Source organism: Trichophyton benhamiae, assembly GCF_000151125.1.
Source record: "Trichophyton benhamiae CBS 112371 chromosome Unknown contig01411.14, whole genome shotgun sequence".
In the NCBI taxonomy this organism is placed as follows: domain Eukaryota; kingdom Fungi; phylum Ascomycota; class Eurotiomycetes; order Onygenales; family Arthrodermataceae; genus Trichophyton; species Trichophyton benhamiae.
The window spans coordinates 25,869-39,591 of NW_003315075.1; the positions used below are offsets into that span (position 1 = coordinate 25,869).

The 13,723-nt window shown below is 49.0% G+C and overlaps 7 protein-coding genes across 7 annotated transcripts; 4 read left to right on the forward strand and 3 right to left on the reverse strand.

The window, feature by feature from the left end:
• Nucleotides 1-791: 791 nt before the first annotated feature.
• Nucleotides 792-2,181, reverse strand: ARB_03664 (uncharacterized protein; the record flags this gene model as incomplete). Its single annotated transcript, XM_003010051.1, has 3 exons — nt 792-820; nt 915-2,031; nt 2,098-2,181. 3 exons carry the CDS (start codon nt 2,179-2,181, stop codon nt 792-794), a joined length of 1,230 nt encoding a protein of 409 aa, XP_003010097.1.
• A 442-nt stretch (nt 2,182-2,623) lies between these two features.
• Nucleotides 2,624-3,883, forward strand: ARB_03665 (uncharacterized protein; the record flags this gene model as incomplete). The annotated part of the gene is made up of 1 exon (XM_003010052.1): nt 2,624-3,883. The coding sequence occupies one exon, from the start codon at nt 2,624-2,626 to the stop codon at nt 3,881-3,883; it is 1,260 nt and encodes a 419-aa protein (XP_003010098.1).
• Nucleotides 3,884-4,061: 178 nt separating this feature from the next.
• Nucleotides 4,062-5,999, reverse strand: ARB_03666 (GNAT family acetyltransferase, putative; the record flags this gene model as incomplete). Its single annotated transcript, XM_003010053.1, has 4 exons — nt 4,062-4,578; nt 4,646-4,800; nt 4,908-5,126; nt 5,307-5,999. 4 exons carry the CDS (start codon nt 5,997-5,999, stop codon nt 4,062-4,064), a joined length of 1,584 nt encoding a protein of 527 aa, XP_003010099.1.
• A 1,476-nt stretch (nt 6,000-7,475) lies between these two features.
• ARB_03667 (uncharacterized protein) lies at nt 7,476-8,212 on the forward strand (the record flags this gene model as incomplete). Its single annotated transcript, XM_003010054.1, has 4 exons — nt 7,476-7,626; nt 7,665-7,942; nt 8,003-8,068; nt 8,120-8,212. The coding sequence occupies 4 exons, from the start codon at nt 7,476-7,478 to the stop codon at nt 8,210-8,212; spliced, it is 588 nt and encodes a 195-aa protein (XP_003010100.1).
• Nucleotides 8,213-9,012: 800 nt separating this feature from the next.
• ARB_03668 (uncharacterized protein) lies at nt 9,013-10,458 on the forward strand (the record flags this gene model as incomplete). The annotated part of the gene is made up of 1 exon (XM_003010055.1): nt 9,013-10,458. The coding sequence occupies one exon, from the start codon at nt 9,013-9,015 to the stop codon at nt 10,456-10,458; it is 1,446 nt and encodes a 481-aa protein (XP_003010101.1).
• Nucleotides 10,459-10,906: 448 nt separating this feature from the next.
• Nucleotides 10,907-11,776, reverse strand: ARB_03669 (uncharacterized protein; the record flags this gene model as incomplete). The annotated part of the gene is made up of 1 exon (XM_003010056.1): nt 10,907-11,776. The coding sequence occupies one exon, from the start codon at nt 11,774-11,776 to the stop codon at nt 10,907-10,909; it is 870 nt and encodes a 289-aa protein (XP_003010102.1).
• Nucleotides 11,777-13,030: 1,254 nt separating this feature from the next.
• ARB_03670 (uncharacterized protein) lies at nt 13,031-13,564 on the forward strand (the record flags this gene model as incomplete). Its single annotated transcript, XM_003010057.1, has 1 exon — nt 13,031-13,564. The coding sequence occupies one exon, from the start codon at nt 13,031-13,033 to the stop codon at nt 13,562-13,564; it is 534 nt and encodes a 177-aa protein (XP_003010103.1).
• Nucleotides 13,565-13,723: the final 159 nt, after the last annotated feature.

Below are 13,723 nucleotides of genomic sequence, written 5' to 3' on the forward strand. Positions count from 1 at the left end.
TTGGTCTGTTGATAGGAGCGTTCCTATTAATGTGCGGCCGTCAACCGTGAGGACGAGAATTTTTTCTATACGGGAAAACGCATTGGGTTAGTGTGTTGTTCGAGAAATTTGTCACCTGGCGTCTAATAGAGGGGTAGGCGGGTTTGTAGGAGGGGGTCAACGAACTGTTGATGTAGGATTGGAGGGACATAGCTATGGCTCCTCACAGCTGATCTATATTTTCTCTGAAAGGGAGGTCCCGGGCTTGCTGAATGCGCTTCTGGTATCTTCGGCTCCGGGTTCAGAGGCTAAGCAAGGCTCGGTTTTGATGCGCGTGATGAGGAGCACCGTGAATAGGCTCAACTATTAACTTCAAAATAGTCGCGCAGTTACAACTGTTCCCATCAAAAGTCTTGTATAATGATGTATGGTTTAAAGATTGATCTTTCGAGAAGTTTGGCATATACGCGAGTATTTCACATCTCGCGGTGCTCTTTCAACAGCCTCGATTTATTTGCTGAGTCAGCACTGACGGATAGGCTATTTTGAACGATCTATAAGAGACATGAGAGAAGAAGACACATAACGCGGCAAATACTGGTCAACAGTAGTTAGATGGAGCTAAGACTGGGTAAAGAGAAAGCAGAATAACACTGTCCCGCCAGTCCATGCATCCCATGCAGTATATATGCTACAATTTGCTCCTAGACCCAAAATATATCAAAGATGAACATGAAACTGGGGGGAGAAGAAGAAGAAAGGAAACAGAATAGTCCATCCAGCAGTCTCATTTCATGACAAAGACGTTAGGTCTAAGGGTACGCTGCTACCTCTGCCGGCCCTGTACATCTTTTGGCCGCCTATAAATTCTCTCGGCTTAGGGAACAGTGATTCGTTCTGAAATTTAAACCGGGGGTCTTCGATCCTTATCCTACCGTGGGACGAGCCCTTTTGAGCACCGGGTCGATGAGAGCCACCGTTAGTGAGGGTATAAGTGCTTGGGTCAAGCATAGAGCGTACGGGAGGTTGATGATGTGGCGCGGTGTGTTGATTATCTGAAAAAGAGGACGGGCGAGAAGAGAGTGGCGTTGATACGAGGGAGGATGTTCGTGCTGATGAAGGAGGTGAAGTTGGTGGAGGTGGTGGTTGAGCCGCAGGAGCTGATGGTGGAGGAGGCGGAGGCGGCGCTGCCGGGGACCCGTATGCATTGCGCGCAGCCTGCATTGCTATCGACGATGCTTGTGGCCCGTTCGCGCCTGAAGGGCCTGGAGGAGGTACTGGAGGTGGCCTGGGCGCTGCTGATGGCGGAGGTGGTGGTGCTATAGGTGGCGGAGGAGCGGGAGATGTTGATGGAGGAGGGGGAGGAGGAGCGGCAGGCGCAGAGACCTTTCTCGAGGCGGGAGGAGCGGGAGGAGGCGGTGGTGGCCTGCTCGATCCTGGCACTGGAGGTGGTGCGCGCGGCGGAGGTACATCTGGCTTAGTTGAGTGTGTTGAGATTGAGGATGATGGTCTTGGAGCCGGCCGGGGTGGTGGTTTTCGGAGATTGGCTACCAGTGGATTAACGGGGGGTGTAGACGTGGCTTCTGTAGATGGCGGAGGAGATGGACGAAAAGTAGGTGCTTTGTTCGATGGTATTGGAGGTTTAGGCGCGGCTCCTGAAGGAGGTGGTGTCCTCGAGCTACTCTGTGCTTCGGAGTCCGACAGATACGATGCATTCGAAGAGGCACCAGTATCTATGCCACCGCGCTTCTTAAGCTTAGGCATTCCGCCCGCGAACAAACCGCCTAGCTGCGGCGCAGATGGAGCACCATCGTCACCTCCGGACCGTTCATTCCCAGCACTGTTGCTTCTCAGTCTGTTCGCAGCGCCTCCGGGGACAGGGGGAGCAAGTCCGCCTGGTGGTTTAGGCGCCATTCCCGGAACCGGCGGGGCACCAGCAACAGGAGGGCCTCCTGAGCCTCCGGATGTCTTTCCAATAAGAGGTGCAGATCTGTCATTTGTAACGGTTTTTTTGAGCTTTGTACCCTTGGAGATATCTGAAAGGAGAGCAGTCTATTTTCATATATCAGTCTTGTCTATCAGCATGATTGGCATAGGTGACAGGTACAGGTTGCATACCCTTGGAGGACCACCCTTGGGAGGCCCGGCAGCCTTCCCAGGCATCGGCGGCGGCGGCGGAGGGGGAGGGGGAGGTGGAGGCATCTTTGCGACAAAGTGCAAGAGTTGTGACTATTCAGCTGAAGAAAGGCGAGATGTGACGCCGTTGAGAAGATGGTTGGATCATATAGCGGCTGTCCAAAGGAGGCGGTAGTCGGCCTTTTGTACCTGGTCGTGAACTATCCTTTCTGCCTGTTCGGCTAGGCAGATATGAGTCTCCTTCCAGATGTCGAAGAAAATGCTGCTGGCTGACGACGTCTTGCGCGTCTAAGTCGTCACAAATACCGCCAGAGGAGATGCCTGATGCTGGTTGATGCTGGTGTTGCTGTAAGGTTGATTTGGTGACGATGGGCGCTTGTGGCGGTGCAGGTCTCTTATATAATCAATATTCTTTTTTTGACATCTTCAACAGCGACGGGAAGACAAGACGACGGGGCAGAGACGAGGCAGAAGACAGCAGCAATTGAGCGGCTGGAAGGTATTGGCCATGAAGCGAATAGGTCTGCAAGCTTCAAGGCGAGCTCAGGGCTCGCTCTGCCAGCTCTGCGCCTTTTCTACGTCCTCGATTTCACGGAGGTTTACGGCCTTTTCACCGCGCGCAGTGGTCTCGAGGAAGAAGCCATGCGATATATTCAACGGCAGAAGACTTGCTTTAGGGCGGAACGAGTTGAGATATAGATACTCATCTACTATAGCTGCGGCACAGCCGGCGACCCACGACAATCCGTCCGTTCGAGATGTCATAGCTGAGAGTGATGCGATAATATCGGGTACAGCAATACCCTCGGAGAAGTCGGTCGTTGAGATCCTAAAGAAAAGCCAGGCCATAGTTGATGCAGTTCAATCGGTTGAGGCAGCGGAAGTGCAGACAGACACCAAACCGAAGAAGGACGCTATCTCCTCTCTTCTCAACCTAGATGACGAAGAAGAGGCAGGGACAGTACGAAAGACGTCTCGGACACAAAAGAAGGATCCTCCAATATCTACATCAGCTACCGCTATATCGAATAAGTTAAACGAGTTACTACGAGACCCGAAAGTGTTTATATCGCCAGAGATACTGAAACTCTACACCTCGATCCAATGCCAGCTCAAAAAAGCAGACTATATACCCACCATTTTCACCCTTTACGCTAATAAGCCATCCCCACGGTCAAGCGGTGGGACAATAACATATAGCCCATCCAACCCCAAAAGTCCACAAAATGCAATTCCTCCTACCATTGCCAATGATGCTCTGGAAGTAGCCTTGGAACAACGAAACCTCTCACTGGCTCTCGCTATCATCGACACGGCATTCTGCACGCCAGCATTCTATCGCTCGAAAATCATCCGGCAAGCATCGTTTCCGCTTTTAGGTGTAGTAGCTACACCACCAGCAGCATGGGCAATAGCATCATACCTTTCAACTCTCCAGAATACCATGGACGTGTCTACGGCCAGGGGGATAGCCTTCTCCGCCATTCTTGCATACGTTACCTTTACCGCTTCTGTCGGGCTAGTTGCGGCAGCCACTTCAAACGACCATATGAGGAGAGTTGTGTGGATTCCCGGTACTGCTTTACGAAGTCGTTGGCTACGGGAGGAGGAACGCCAGGCTTTGGATCGAGTTGCACAGACTTGGGGTTTCAGTGACCCGCTTATGCGAGGCGAGGAAGTAGGAGAAGAATGGGAGTCACTGCGTGAATTCATTGGGATGAGAGGGATGATTTTGGATAAGACAGATCATATGGAGGGAATGGAATAGAGTAGGCCGGGCACGACCCGTACCTTTTGCACTTTGTATGTATACTATAACATTGTACTTCTACAAATTCAACTACGACATGCAGGACACGGTAAAGAAAATAGTGGGATCATAAATCTCGTCATATTCTGAGTTATGGATTTTTATTTTCAAAGATCAGAACCAAACTAACAAAAGCTTAGTACACTCTCTTTGGTGGGGACATGGAAGCCTTAATAGTAAGACTTCCAACGTTCTGCCAGCCCTTCTTGAGCAGGGAGACGAGGTAGTTGATAGCCAACATGATATTAGCAATAAGCTCATCCTCAGTCATACCAACGTTGCCAACAGCAACACCCAAGCAAAGCTCCTTCTTAAGCTGGAACTTGATGGTGGACTTGACGTCGTTCATCTTGTTGGAGAGATCTTCGTTGTGGGAGACGGGGGTAGGGAATTTACCAGCTGTTGTCAAGTTAGTTGATCTGTCTTCATACCTGAAGATTCTAATATGGGAGTACTCACCCTTGGAGAGACCGGGACCCAAGAGACGGGGAATCTGTCGGACAAGGGCATCGGAAGCAAGGAAAGCATCGTACTTGCGAGCGAGCTTCTTAATGAGCTTCTTGTTCTTGTTGAGCTTCTTCAGATCATCGGAGGACATGGCATCGACGCCGAGATGTTTAGCACGGTCGATATCGTGCTGGTCACCAAGAACACTATCCATCTAGTCAGCCACTTATTCCCATCAATCTTTCTCTTATCGCCTTTTTTGCATAATCGTACCAGATGCTCATTCTTGGGCGAGGGACGGTTGGCAGCTTGATAGTGCCGGAGAAACGCTTGTCACGTTGAGGGTCATAGTTCTTCAAGCCGATCTGGAGCTCGACGGTCTCAACGAAGTTTCTCTTCTTTTCATTTTGAGAGTAGTCCAGGAGCTGCTGGACGTTGGTACGCACTCCGGCTGTTCGTCAATCTCGTTAGCCAATTTGCTCCTTCTATTTCCTATAATCGAACACTTATTATCCAACAGTTGTTCCAAACGTACCGACTGTGATTTTAGACATGATGAGAACAGTCTTCCAGAAGAATACTTGAAAGAATTCTTATGGTGAGGATTTGCGCGTTGTCGACCAGAAGTTTTTTTTCCAATCTCGAAGTCGCTTTTTACTTCTTCTGGTCTTTTGCTCCTCGAAATGTGGGAAGCCCTAAGCGCTAGCCACATTGGATTAGGGTTGATAAAGTCACGTGTAGATAAGCCAGCCCCCTGTATCTACACTAAGTAGGTATATCAGGTATTTAATCTAAGATTCATTCAAGGACAGGCATAAATTATACAGGACGATTACGGAGTAAGGATAAAGAAAAAAAGATGGAAAAGAAGTCAATGAAGTCATAAGACATAAGAGCAAACCATTCCCAGCGGCGGCACAGGGCGGCCACCTACACCATCGAGATCAGGCCCAGCTTCAACATGAGCGAAGCCGCATCTCTCATACAGCCGGATAGCGGCATCGTTATCCCTCTCGACTATCAGACTGACATGTAGCTTGCCAATCGATTTCCTCTGGCCATCCTCCTTCGCAGAGTCCATCATCCTCGAAACCAGCATCTTCCCAACACCACGCCTAGCCGCCTCCGGTAAAACAAACATAGAGACTGCAAATGTCGCGGCTTCGGCATCGTTAAAGTCGCGCTCATCATCAGGCTGCATCCAGGCCATGGACAGAAACGGGTCCCAGGCATATTTCATACTTGATCCAACCACTTTAGGGCCCAGCAGGACAACCATGCCCAACCATTCATTGCTCTTTAGCTTTTCCACATCCTCTACATTGGACGGAGTTTCTGTGTCATGATCAATGCAGACGGCAACAAAGGTTCTTGACATTGGGTTCTGAAGTCTTTGGGCCCATTGTTCGTCTGTGAAGGCGCTCTCACGTTCATATTTGGAGCTGAACGCCTCTGGGTATGTCTTCAGAGCTCTCAGCCGAGCAGTTCGGTATCGGCTGCAAAGGGCCACTAAGTCTGAAGGGGCAACTGGACCCTTAGGTACTTGAAGTACTTCCATCTTGCTGGCCCTCTTTGACTTGTCAATGGATAAAAGTGATACTTTGATTGTTGATTGAGACATGGACATGGCGATTAAATTGTTGGTACATATCAAGGGAACTTCATCGTCTTTATATACTTAGGCATGCTTGTCCCATGGTCGTATTGGCTTAAGAGTGACTCATGATAACTATCCAGGGCAAGGATGGGATCTCAACGGAGTCATTCCACTTTCAGTGGAACCGTCAACCCGGGGGCTCCGATTCCAGGATCGTGGAACCGATATATTTAACAGTTGTAGGAAGTAGGATTGTAATGGTAGATCGATATGACTCGAGTGGATGACTAGATGGTCCGAGTCTGGGGGTTAGAAGCTGTGAGAAGCTGTCTCCGGTTCTCTCAATGCAGGTAATTGGTATCTCGAGATCTGCACGTCGACATCCGCATCTACATCTCCTGCCTTGATATTCAGGGACATTATATGTAAAAGGAAGGGCCTGGTAATCCTTGTGGTGACCGTCTCCTATCTCCGTGCTTTATATCTCTACATCTACGGAGGACGAGCACCAGCGCCAGCAACCCGGGACTGTAGCCTGCCACTACTCGTCGAGAAACAAACATCCAATGCAGTCTCCCCGGCCTAGTGAATTAACCTCGTCGACTAGCTGATCATCCATCTGTCCGTCGACCAACGGCTGGAAGAAGCAACAAGCGGCTCTTCGTCTGCTAACGCCCGCAGAATCCTGTTGCCTGGAGTCGCAAACCAGCTAACCTGTCCTCTTTCCAGCCACCGCAGTTATATAACGAACGCCAAACGCTTCCTCGTCCCTTGCTCCCATCATCCCTTCGCATCCTCTGCGTCGTCTTTTGCAGTCTCTATAGAGTCTGCCGCCGTTCCCATCGCCGTCGTCGCCAACAGTCGCTGCGACCCAAGCCAAAAAGTCACGTTGTCTTGCCTGGGGAATTTTTTTTCCTTTTTGGCGCCTTTCCTAGTTGAGCCTTGCTTGCCACCAAAAACTCCTCTTCCTTCTTCCTCTCATCGCCAAAGCGACCGACAACACCACCACCACCACCACCACCACCAACAAGACCGACAGCTAGACAGCCAGACGGCCAGCCAGAGAGATACCACCGGCGTTGTCAGTCAGCGCGCACCTCACCCTATCCCCCGGACTCCCTCGTCTTTGCGTCCTGTAAGTAATAGAGAGGAAAAAAAAAAAAAGGGCGAGGTTAAAAAAGAAAACTCTCGCCTGGCCCCCCTGTGAAAAGGTGTCTTGTTCGGCCATCCCACCGCTTCACCAGAACAACCACCCGACCACCACCACCCAACAGCAACCACCCAACCGTTGATAGCCCGCTCTTCTCGTCTCCTCGTCTGTCCTGTTTACCATCTGCCACCGCTCGATAGGCAGAACGGTCGACACCGCTGTCTTCAGGCTTACGCGTTCGCTGGCTGACCGCAATCACAGGCAAACCCGACCCTCCCTTACTTTTCCGCTCCCCTCTCGCTCGCTCACCTTTCTACCCCCTCAAGCCCACCGCAAAGTCCATCAATACCGCCAAGATGGGTATGTCATTTTCGAAAATGCTTGATAAGCTATGGTTTGGCAAGAAGGAGATGCGAATTCTTATGGTCGGTCTCGATGCTGCCGGAAAGACCACCATCCTCTACAAACTGAAGCTTGGCGAGATTGTCACAACCATCCCCACCATCGGTAGGTCCAATACTCGGGATGTCACTCAATACATCAAGTCAGAAGAAAGAAAGAAATACTGACTGGCGTAGGATTCAACGTTGAGACCGTCGAGTACAAGAACATTCAATTCACCGTGTGGGATGTCGGTGGTCAGGACAAGATCCGACCACTGTGGAGACACTACTTCCAGAACACCCAGGGTATCATCTTCGTCGTCGACAGCAACGATCGTGACCGTGTCGTCGAGGCCAGAGAAGAGTTGCAGAAGATGCTCAACGAGGACGAACTACGGGATGCTTTGCTTCTCGTTTTCGCCAACAAGCAGGATCTCCCCGTAAGTCACACGTTTAATCCAATGTCCATACATGTTCGCAGGTACTAATTTGACGGTTAGAACGCCATGAGCCCTGCCGAGATCACCTCACAGCTTGGTCTACAGACCTTGACACGACGTGCCTGGGTAAGTCTCGTGATCCTTTTCTCTCTAAACCTCCTGACTGACAGAGCGTAGTACATCCAATCTACCTGTGCCACCACCGGAGATGGTCTCTACGAGGGCCTCGAATGGCTCGCCGGCGCCCTGAAGAAGGCTGGTTACGAGTAAATGCCTCTCTATTTAATGGTTAATATGAAATCCTTATCTCTGCAGACATTACTGTTGTATCATGATGGTGCAGAAACATGGGGGGAGGCTTGGGACACAGGACATTGTTTTTTCATAGGTCTTGTTGCTATTTCTCCTTGATGTCCTGTGTGAAAACAAACGCTTCTTACCAAATCATCTCATTTTCTTGCTTGTCCTCCGCTTTCTTCCATGTTTGTCATCAGCTGTCTGCCTGATGCTGTCTTCCTTTCCTTCTCCTGTTCTCCCTTTTTTTTTCACTTCTCCCCCTTTATTCCCCTTGCCACTTTACATATTTGATAACTGCAACATCCAGGCTAAATGAGAAAAAAAAAGGTGTCTAGGTGCAAGGACTCTTATGCTTTCCTTATTGCATATCTACAATACCATTTCCTTTTCCTACAGACATGACTTTTTCCTTTTTTCTATGGAATTGCATTGTCTTTTATAGTCATGCAGGAGATACCATCTCTATGTTGATATCCTGTTTCCACCCCCTTCCCCTTCTTGATGTTTCCTGGTTTTATCAAAAGAATGATACCTACGCATCTATATTCTCTCCCCCCTGTTGACGTATATATCTACAGATGTTTCTACCCCTGCCCGTACCTTCCCGCTGTTCTGGCTTCTATAGACCTGGTCCAAACTGTAAAAGAATATTAAACTTATTATGGTCTATCTGCCTCTTCTTGCAGCTCCTCCACTCCCCCTGATACCAGAACCAGCTACCTGCTGAGAAGTTCGACAGCTCCCCTTTGCCTCTCCTGTCCTATGCGTATGGCATGAACATGGCTACTATGTTCTGTCTCGGCGCAACACTGTCTAGTCATGGCTATAAAAACTCATCATTTTGGTTGCCCAGCCAGCAGCTGTTCTTTCTCATGACTCCCCCTCCACAAGCTGTGTCTGATATTTGTCCAACCCTTCTCAGGCCAACAGGCTGTTCTCCCTCCCAGAGGAATAAGCAATTATTCCTCTTCTATCTATCTCTCTCTCTCTCTTTCTGTTTCTTTCTCCATCTACAAAGCCATATCTACCAAGCTAGATCTGGCCTCCCCTTTATATCCTTTTCCCTTTATTGCACCTCCGAGTCTCAGCTCATCATGGCAAGCTGCATCTCAGCGGACTGCAGACCAAAGTCCAAAAGCCAGCAGCGAGACGAGAAGAGAAAATTTTTAGCTAAGCTCGACGTCGCGTCTGAAAAGCTCGAGGCTTATGCTCGTAACCAACAGGAAACTCGCGTCGAGAAATATGCACTTATCAACGTGGCGGCAGAACAGATTGGATCACCAGGACATACTCCCCAACAATACCGTGATGCATACCAAGACTTCACTGATCTGTACGGGGACTCCTTTGAGGATGAGACCGAAGGCGCCGAGGATGGTGAAAGCGTTGCCTCAGATTCCACCACTCTGTCTGAAAGGTATAACATGTTCAACATCTCTCCAACGGCTCTTCGCATGGCTAGGGGGTTCCCTGGCTGGGCTCCTTTCTATCCCAAGGGAACTCACAGAGTTCATGGATCAGATTCAGAGTGTTCTTCATATTCCTCAGAGAACACCAATCAGGCTTTCGGATATCTGCCAGATATAGGTTACTGCGACTCCTTCAGGCCTTATCAGCAGACAGCCCATTCGGATGACGAGGAGGGGGAAGAAGACAAAGAAGAATACTGCAGCTCAGTTCAGTCCGTGACTTACTCTCCTTCTCCAGGCCTGGAGCAGCCAGAATTTGGTCCTCTGTCACTCTCATCCCTCTCACCTCCACATAGCCCAAACTACTCTAACTCACTCTACTCTTTATCCTCTTCTGGAGAATCTAACAATAACAATAACAATGTGGACGCCAAACTGGACAAGGACGAGGAGGACAAGGACAAAGACACGATCATATACCCTAGCATCGAAACAGATGATCCAACGGAGCCACCAACTACCCAGCCAGAGGGAGATTCAGATGATACTCTCACCGACCCCGACAGAGAGGGGTCAGAGTCTATAACCGGTGGCAGCGATACTAGTGTTCGACGCACCAATAGGCCTGTTAACCACCAATTTTTCTATCTCCACCACCGAGTAACCAAACGAACCGGTACCAGCAGTGTTGTGCCGGAAGACAGCAAGCGTGCTAAGGTGAGAACGCCATATAACTTGCACTGCCTTTTACTTCACTCACTAACCGAATATTATTTGTATCCACAGGTTGATGACCTAGAATTTGCATAGATACTCTCTGTTCAACCCACATTTTCAATATCACACTGATCAATACTAGGTATTCTGAGGCGGAAACCTGGGATTTCTTCTCCAAAGAGTCCTCATTTTTCGGAGTTTCCTCAGCCGTTTCTTTAGGAAGAGGTTTTTGATCTCCATTGGCTTGAAACTTCCTGGAACTTTGGGTAAATCATGGAGTGGTCATTTTGTTGTTTTCCCAAGATACAGAGAGCTCATGTTTTGCAACTTCCAGGGAACTGGCGTTAGAATCCCATACTTAGAAGCAGTTTAACAATGAAATGGCGTTTCAATTTCTGGTGTTAACTAGGTACCTAGTTAACGGTCTTAGGTAATTCGTTATGAAGAGAGGGTAAATATACATGATGAAAGGTTAGGAGAAGGGGTTACTCCCGAAAATACCTTGAGTCAGTCATATCATCCGCTCCGAAGAAATCGACTGTTAGGTTCTAACTTGAGATTTGATAAAACCAGCTCCCCCTTCGACCCCACACCGACTGCTATTCGCAGGTGTAGACCAGCGCGGTTCAATACCATTGACCCACCAAGAAGCAGCATGGATGATTTGAACCACGCTGTCCAACTCCTCCTTCGAGCGGGGAGCGTATATCATGACAAACCCCGTAGGTACAAGCCTAAACATCCACCACCAGCTATCTCGAGCAAGCGGGTGCCGCTCACCCCATCCCCGTTCAATGACAAACTTGACATCTGCTGGATGAAGAGTCATATGAATGCTCCCATCAATGGGGTGGGCGTGGCATATTTCTCCATTACATGTAACTCTATTTGGTAAGTCGAGAGGAGTGAAGAGACCAATGCTATGCTTCTCGAAGCATGACGTTCCCTCATAAAGCCGATCAGAATTGGAGAGGGCAAGTTTTTTTATTTCTTCTTTGAGAGCAGCGTACATGTCGGGTGTGGCTTGCTGTGTGACTTGTCTATGAGGGATGATTCCTGCAATTTTTGGGCGTTTTCCGGTACGAGTAGGCAGATATTTGAGTATTCCAGTCTTAGGGTTTAATGTCTCAGGTATATGTGGTGGTTTAAAGGGGTTCCGGAGGGCAAAGATGCTCAGTAAGCATATCCGGAGGTATCCCATGGGAGTAGAAGGTGTCCCGCCGGGCCCTAGGGAGAGAAATTCAAGGTATCCAGCTCTAACCCTGCGGACGAGCAGGACTGCTACCAGCGTCGATGCAAGCCAGATCATCAAGCCGAAGAAAGGAGCGTAGACATTGGTGTGTACCGGGGGGTTCTCCATGTCTACCTGGATTCTGAAATCAACGGGAGGGAATGTAAAGCTCCACTGCATCTATTCGTGGTCAATAAACTCAACTGAACAGCTGTGGTTCACCAAGACTTACCAGCGTTGAACGACTGACTGTGGTCCACCAATAACACTCTTAGTGGGCCAGCTTATAACTAACCAACAGCGAAAGAACGGGGACTTTGAGTCGGAGCAGACAGCTACACTCAGCTTTCTCTAGGTCGTAGGGTGGTATAAGTGATAGAGGTGAAGAACAGAACATCGACAACAAGAGAAGAACGACGTTGAGTAAGAATATATACGGTTGGATTCTGCCATCACGGGATCTTGGATGGCGGTGCCCAGAAGGGAAGTCGAAAGTCCAATCGCCGAACTCGACAGAAAAAGGCGATATCGAAGACGCAGCAAAGAAGCCGAAGCTCGAACAGCTCATCAGCTTCGCCGCGCTGGCTCGTTGTCATTGATCATCGTCAGCCGGGGCGGCGCACTAGCAGGGCGGAAGCCGGAAGACGCGAAAACCAGTAGTTAGTTAACTAGTTACGGAGTGCCGTGGCCTGCAAGTCTTGCTTTGACTAACAGCCCTAGGATATCGTACAGCCGGTTTCACTCTCGGATATCAGCAGTCCAGAACCAGAGGGATGTGCTTAAGCGGGAGACATAGCATTCAAGGCGACGGAGAGCCGTATATAGCACATATGTTGTCGCTTCTCTCCTATCCATTCACGGTTGGAGTCGTGAAGGACAAGCATCAGGGATGTTTTAGGCGCGGCCAGTCCAGCCTGGAACCCGAACTAGTTAGTTAGCCGCCAGATGAGGATGTGGCTTTTGCTTTTGGGCCATCATTAAGAAGAACTCCGTTTGAAAAAGGCGATGCTTCGGTAGTTAGCGATTGATGGCCTTTAGTGAGTATTTATAGCTAGTTAACTACCTTGTTTGTAGCTAACTACCGAGCCCGTGTTCCATTGGTATGGAACCGATCGAAACTCACGTTGACTTTATTTAGTTGCCTAACTCTGCATGGGAATATCGTTAGCATCCTCATTGAAGCTGCTGTGACAGACTAAAAACTCTGAAGTTCATGGAATATGGGAAACAAATCCACCCTCAATACAACTACACAAGGCAGCGGATACAGCAACTACCCGATAAAGAAACGCACGAGCCGTGTCAGTCAACAGTGTGGGAGATACCCAAAAGATAGTAAGAAGTTACCACACTGTTCAATACGCATTTTTGCATCTATATTGGTCTTCTGTCTTGTACCTAACGAGTTATCAATTTCCGGGCACAGAAGACAAAATGCTTCCGGCGCTCTACCATCTGATCAGGAAGCCAAAGTTCGAGTCCTACATGTTGCTCATACTCTCGCCGGAGCAGCACCTGACATACGTCCACACATACTCTGGCCTCCGGGGACATATTGACACTGAAGTGGGACAGGCAACTACTCCAACACTTCCCTGCTCAGTTAATTTTGAATCTCGTACTCAACTAGGCAAGCTCTCAGTGCCTCTGCCAGAAGACCAAGGCCTGGAGGATATTGTTGAACAACTTAAAGAATGCTGTCAGAAGGCGCGAGAAACTAGCATGAATCACTCAGAAGATAGTGCTCGCTTATCTGACAAGGCTAAATTACTACGAGTGCTTGGTCTATGTGAGCAAACACTCAGACAAGGATTCAGTCTACTCAAGGAGAGAGAAACAACCCCTGATGTCACAGCGAAGTTTTATACAGTCGACCTTGTGCGAATATCAAAACCACAACAAGGACCGATTTTGGACCTTCATATGAAAAGTATTTCAGTGAGAATAAAAAATATTGCGGATAGTTAACGTTTGAATTCAGGGGACTTCGCACTGATATTGCATTATGCCTTGTTCCCGACGGGTGGTGCATTAGTTAACGCTCTTTCGTTGACTATAGTCAACTACCTTCGGAAATGAACTTTGATGCCGTGGGCGCGGAGTCGCTGATAATTAATTAGTTGCTCC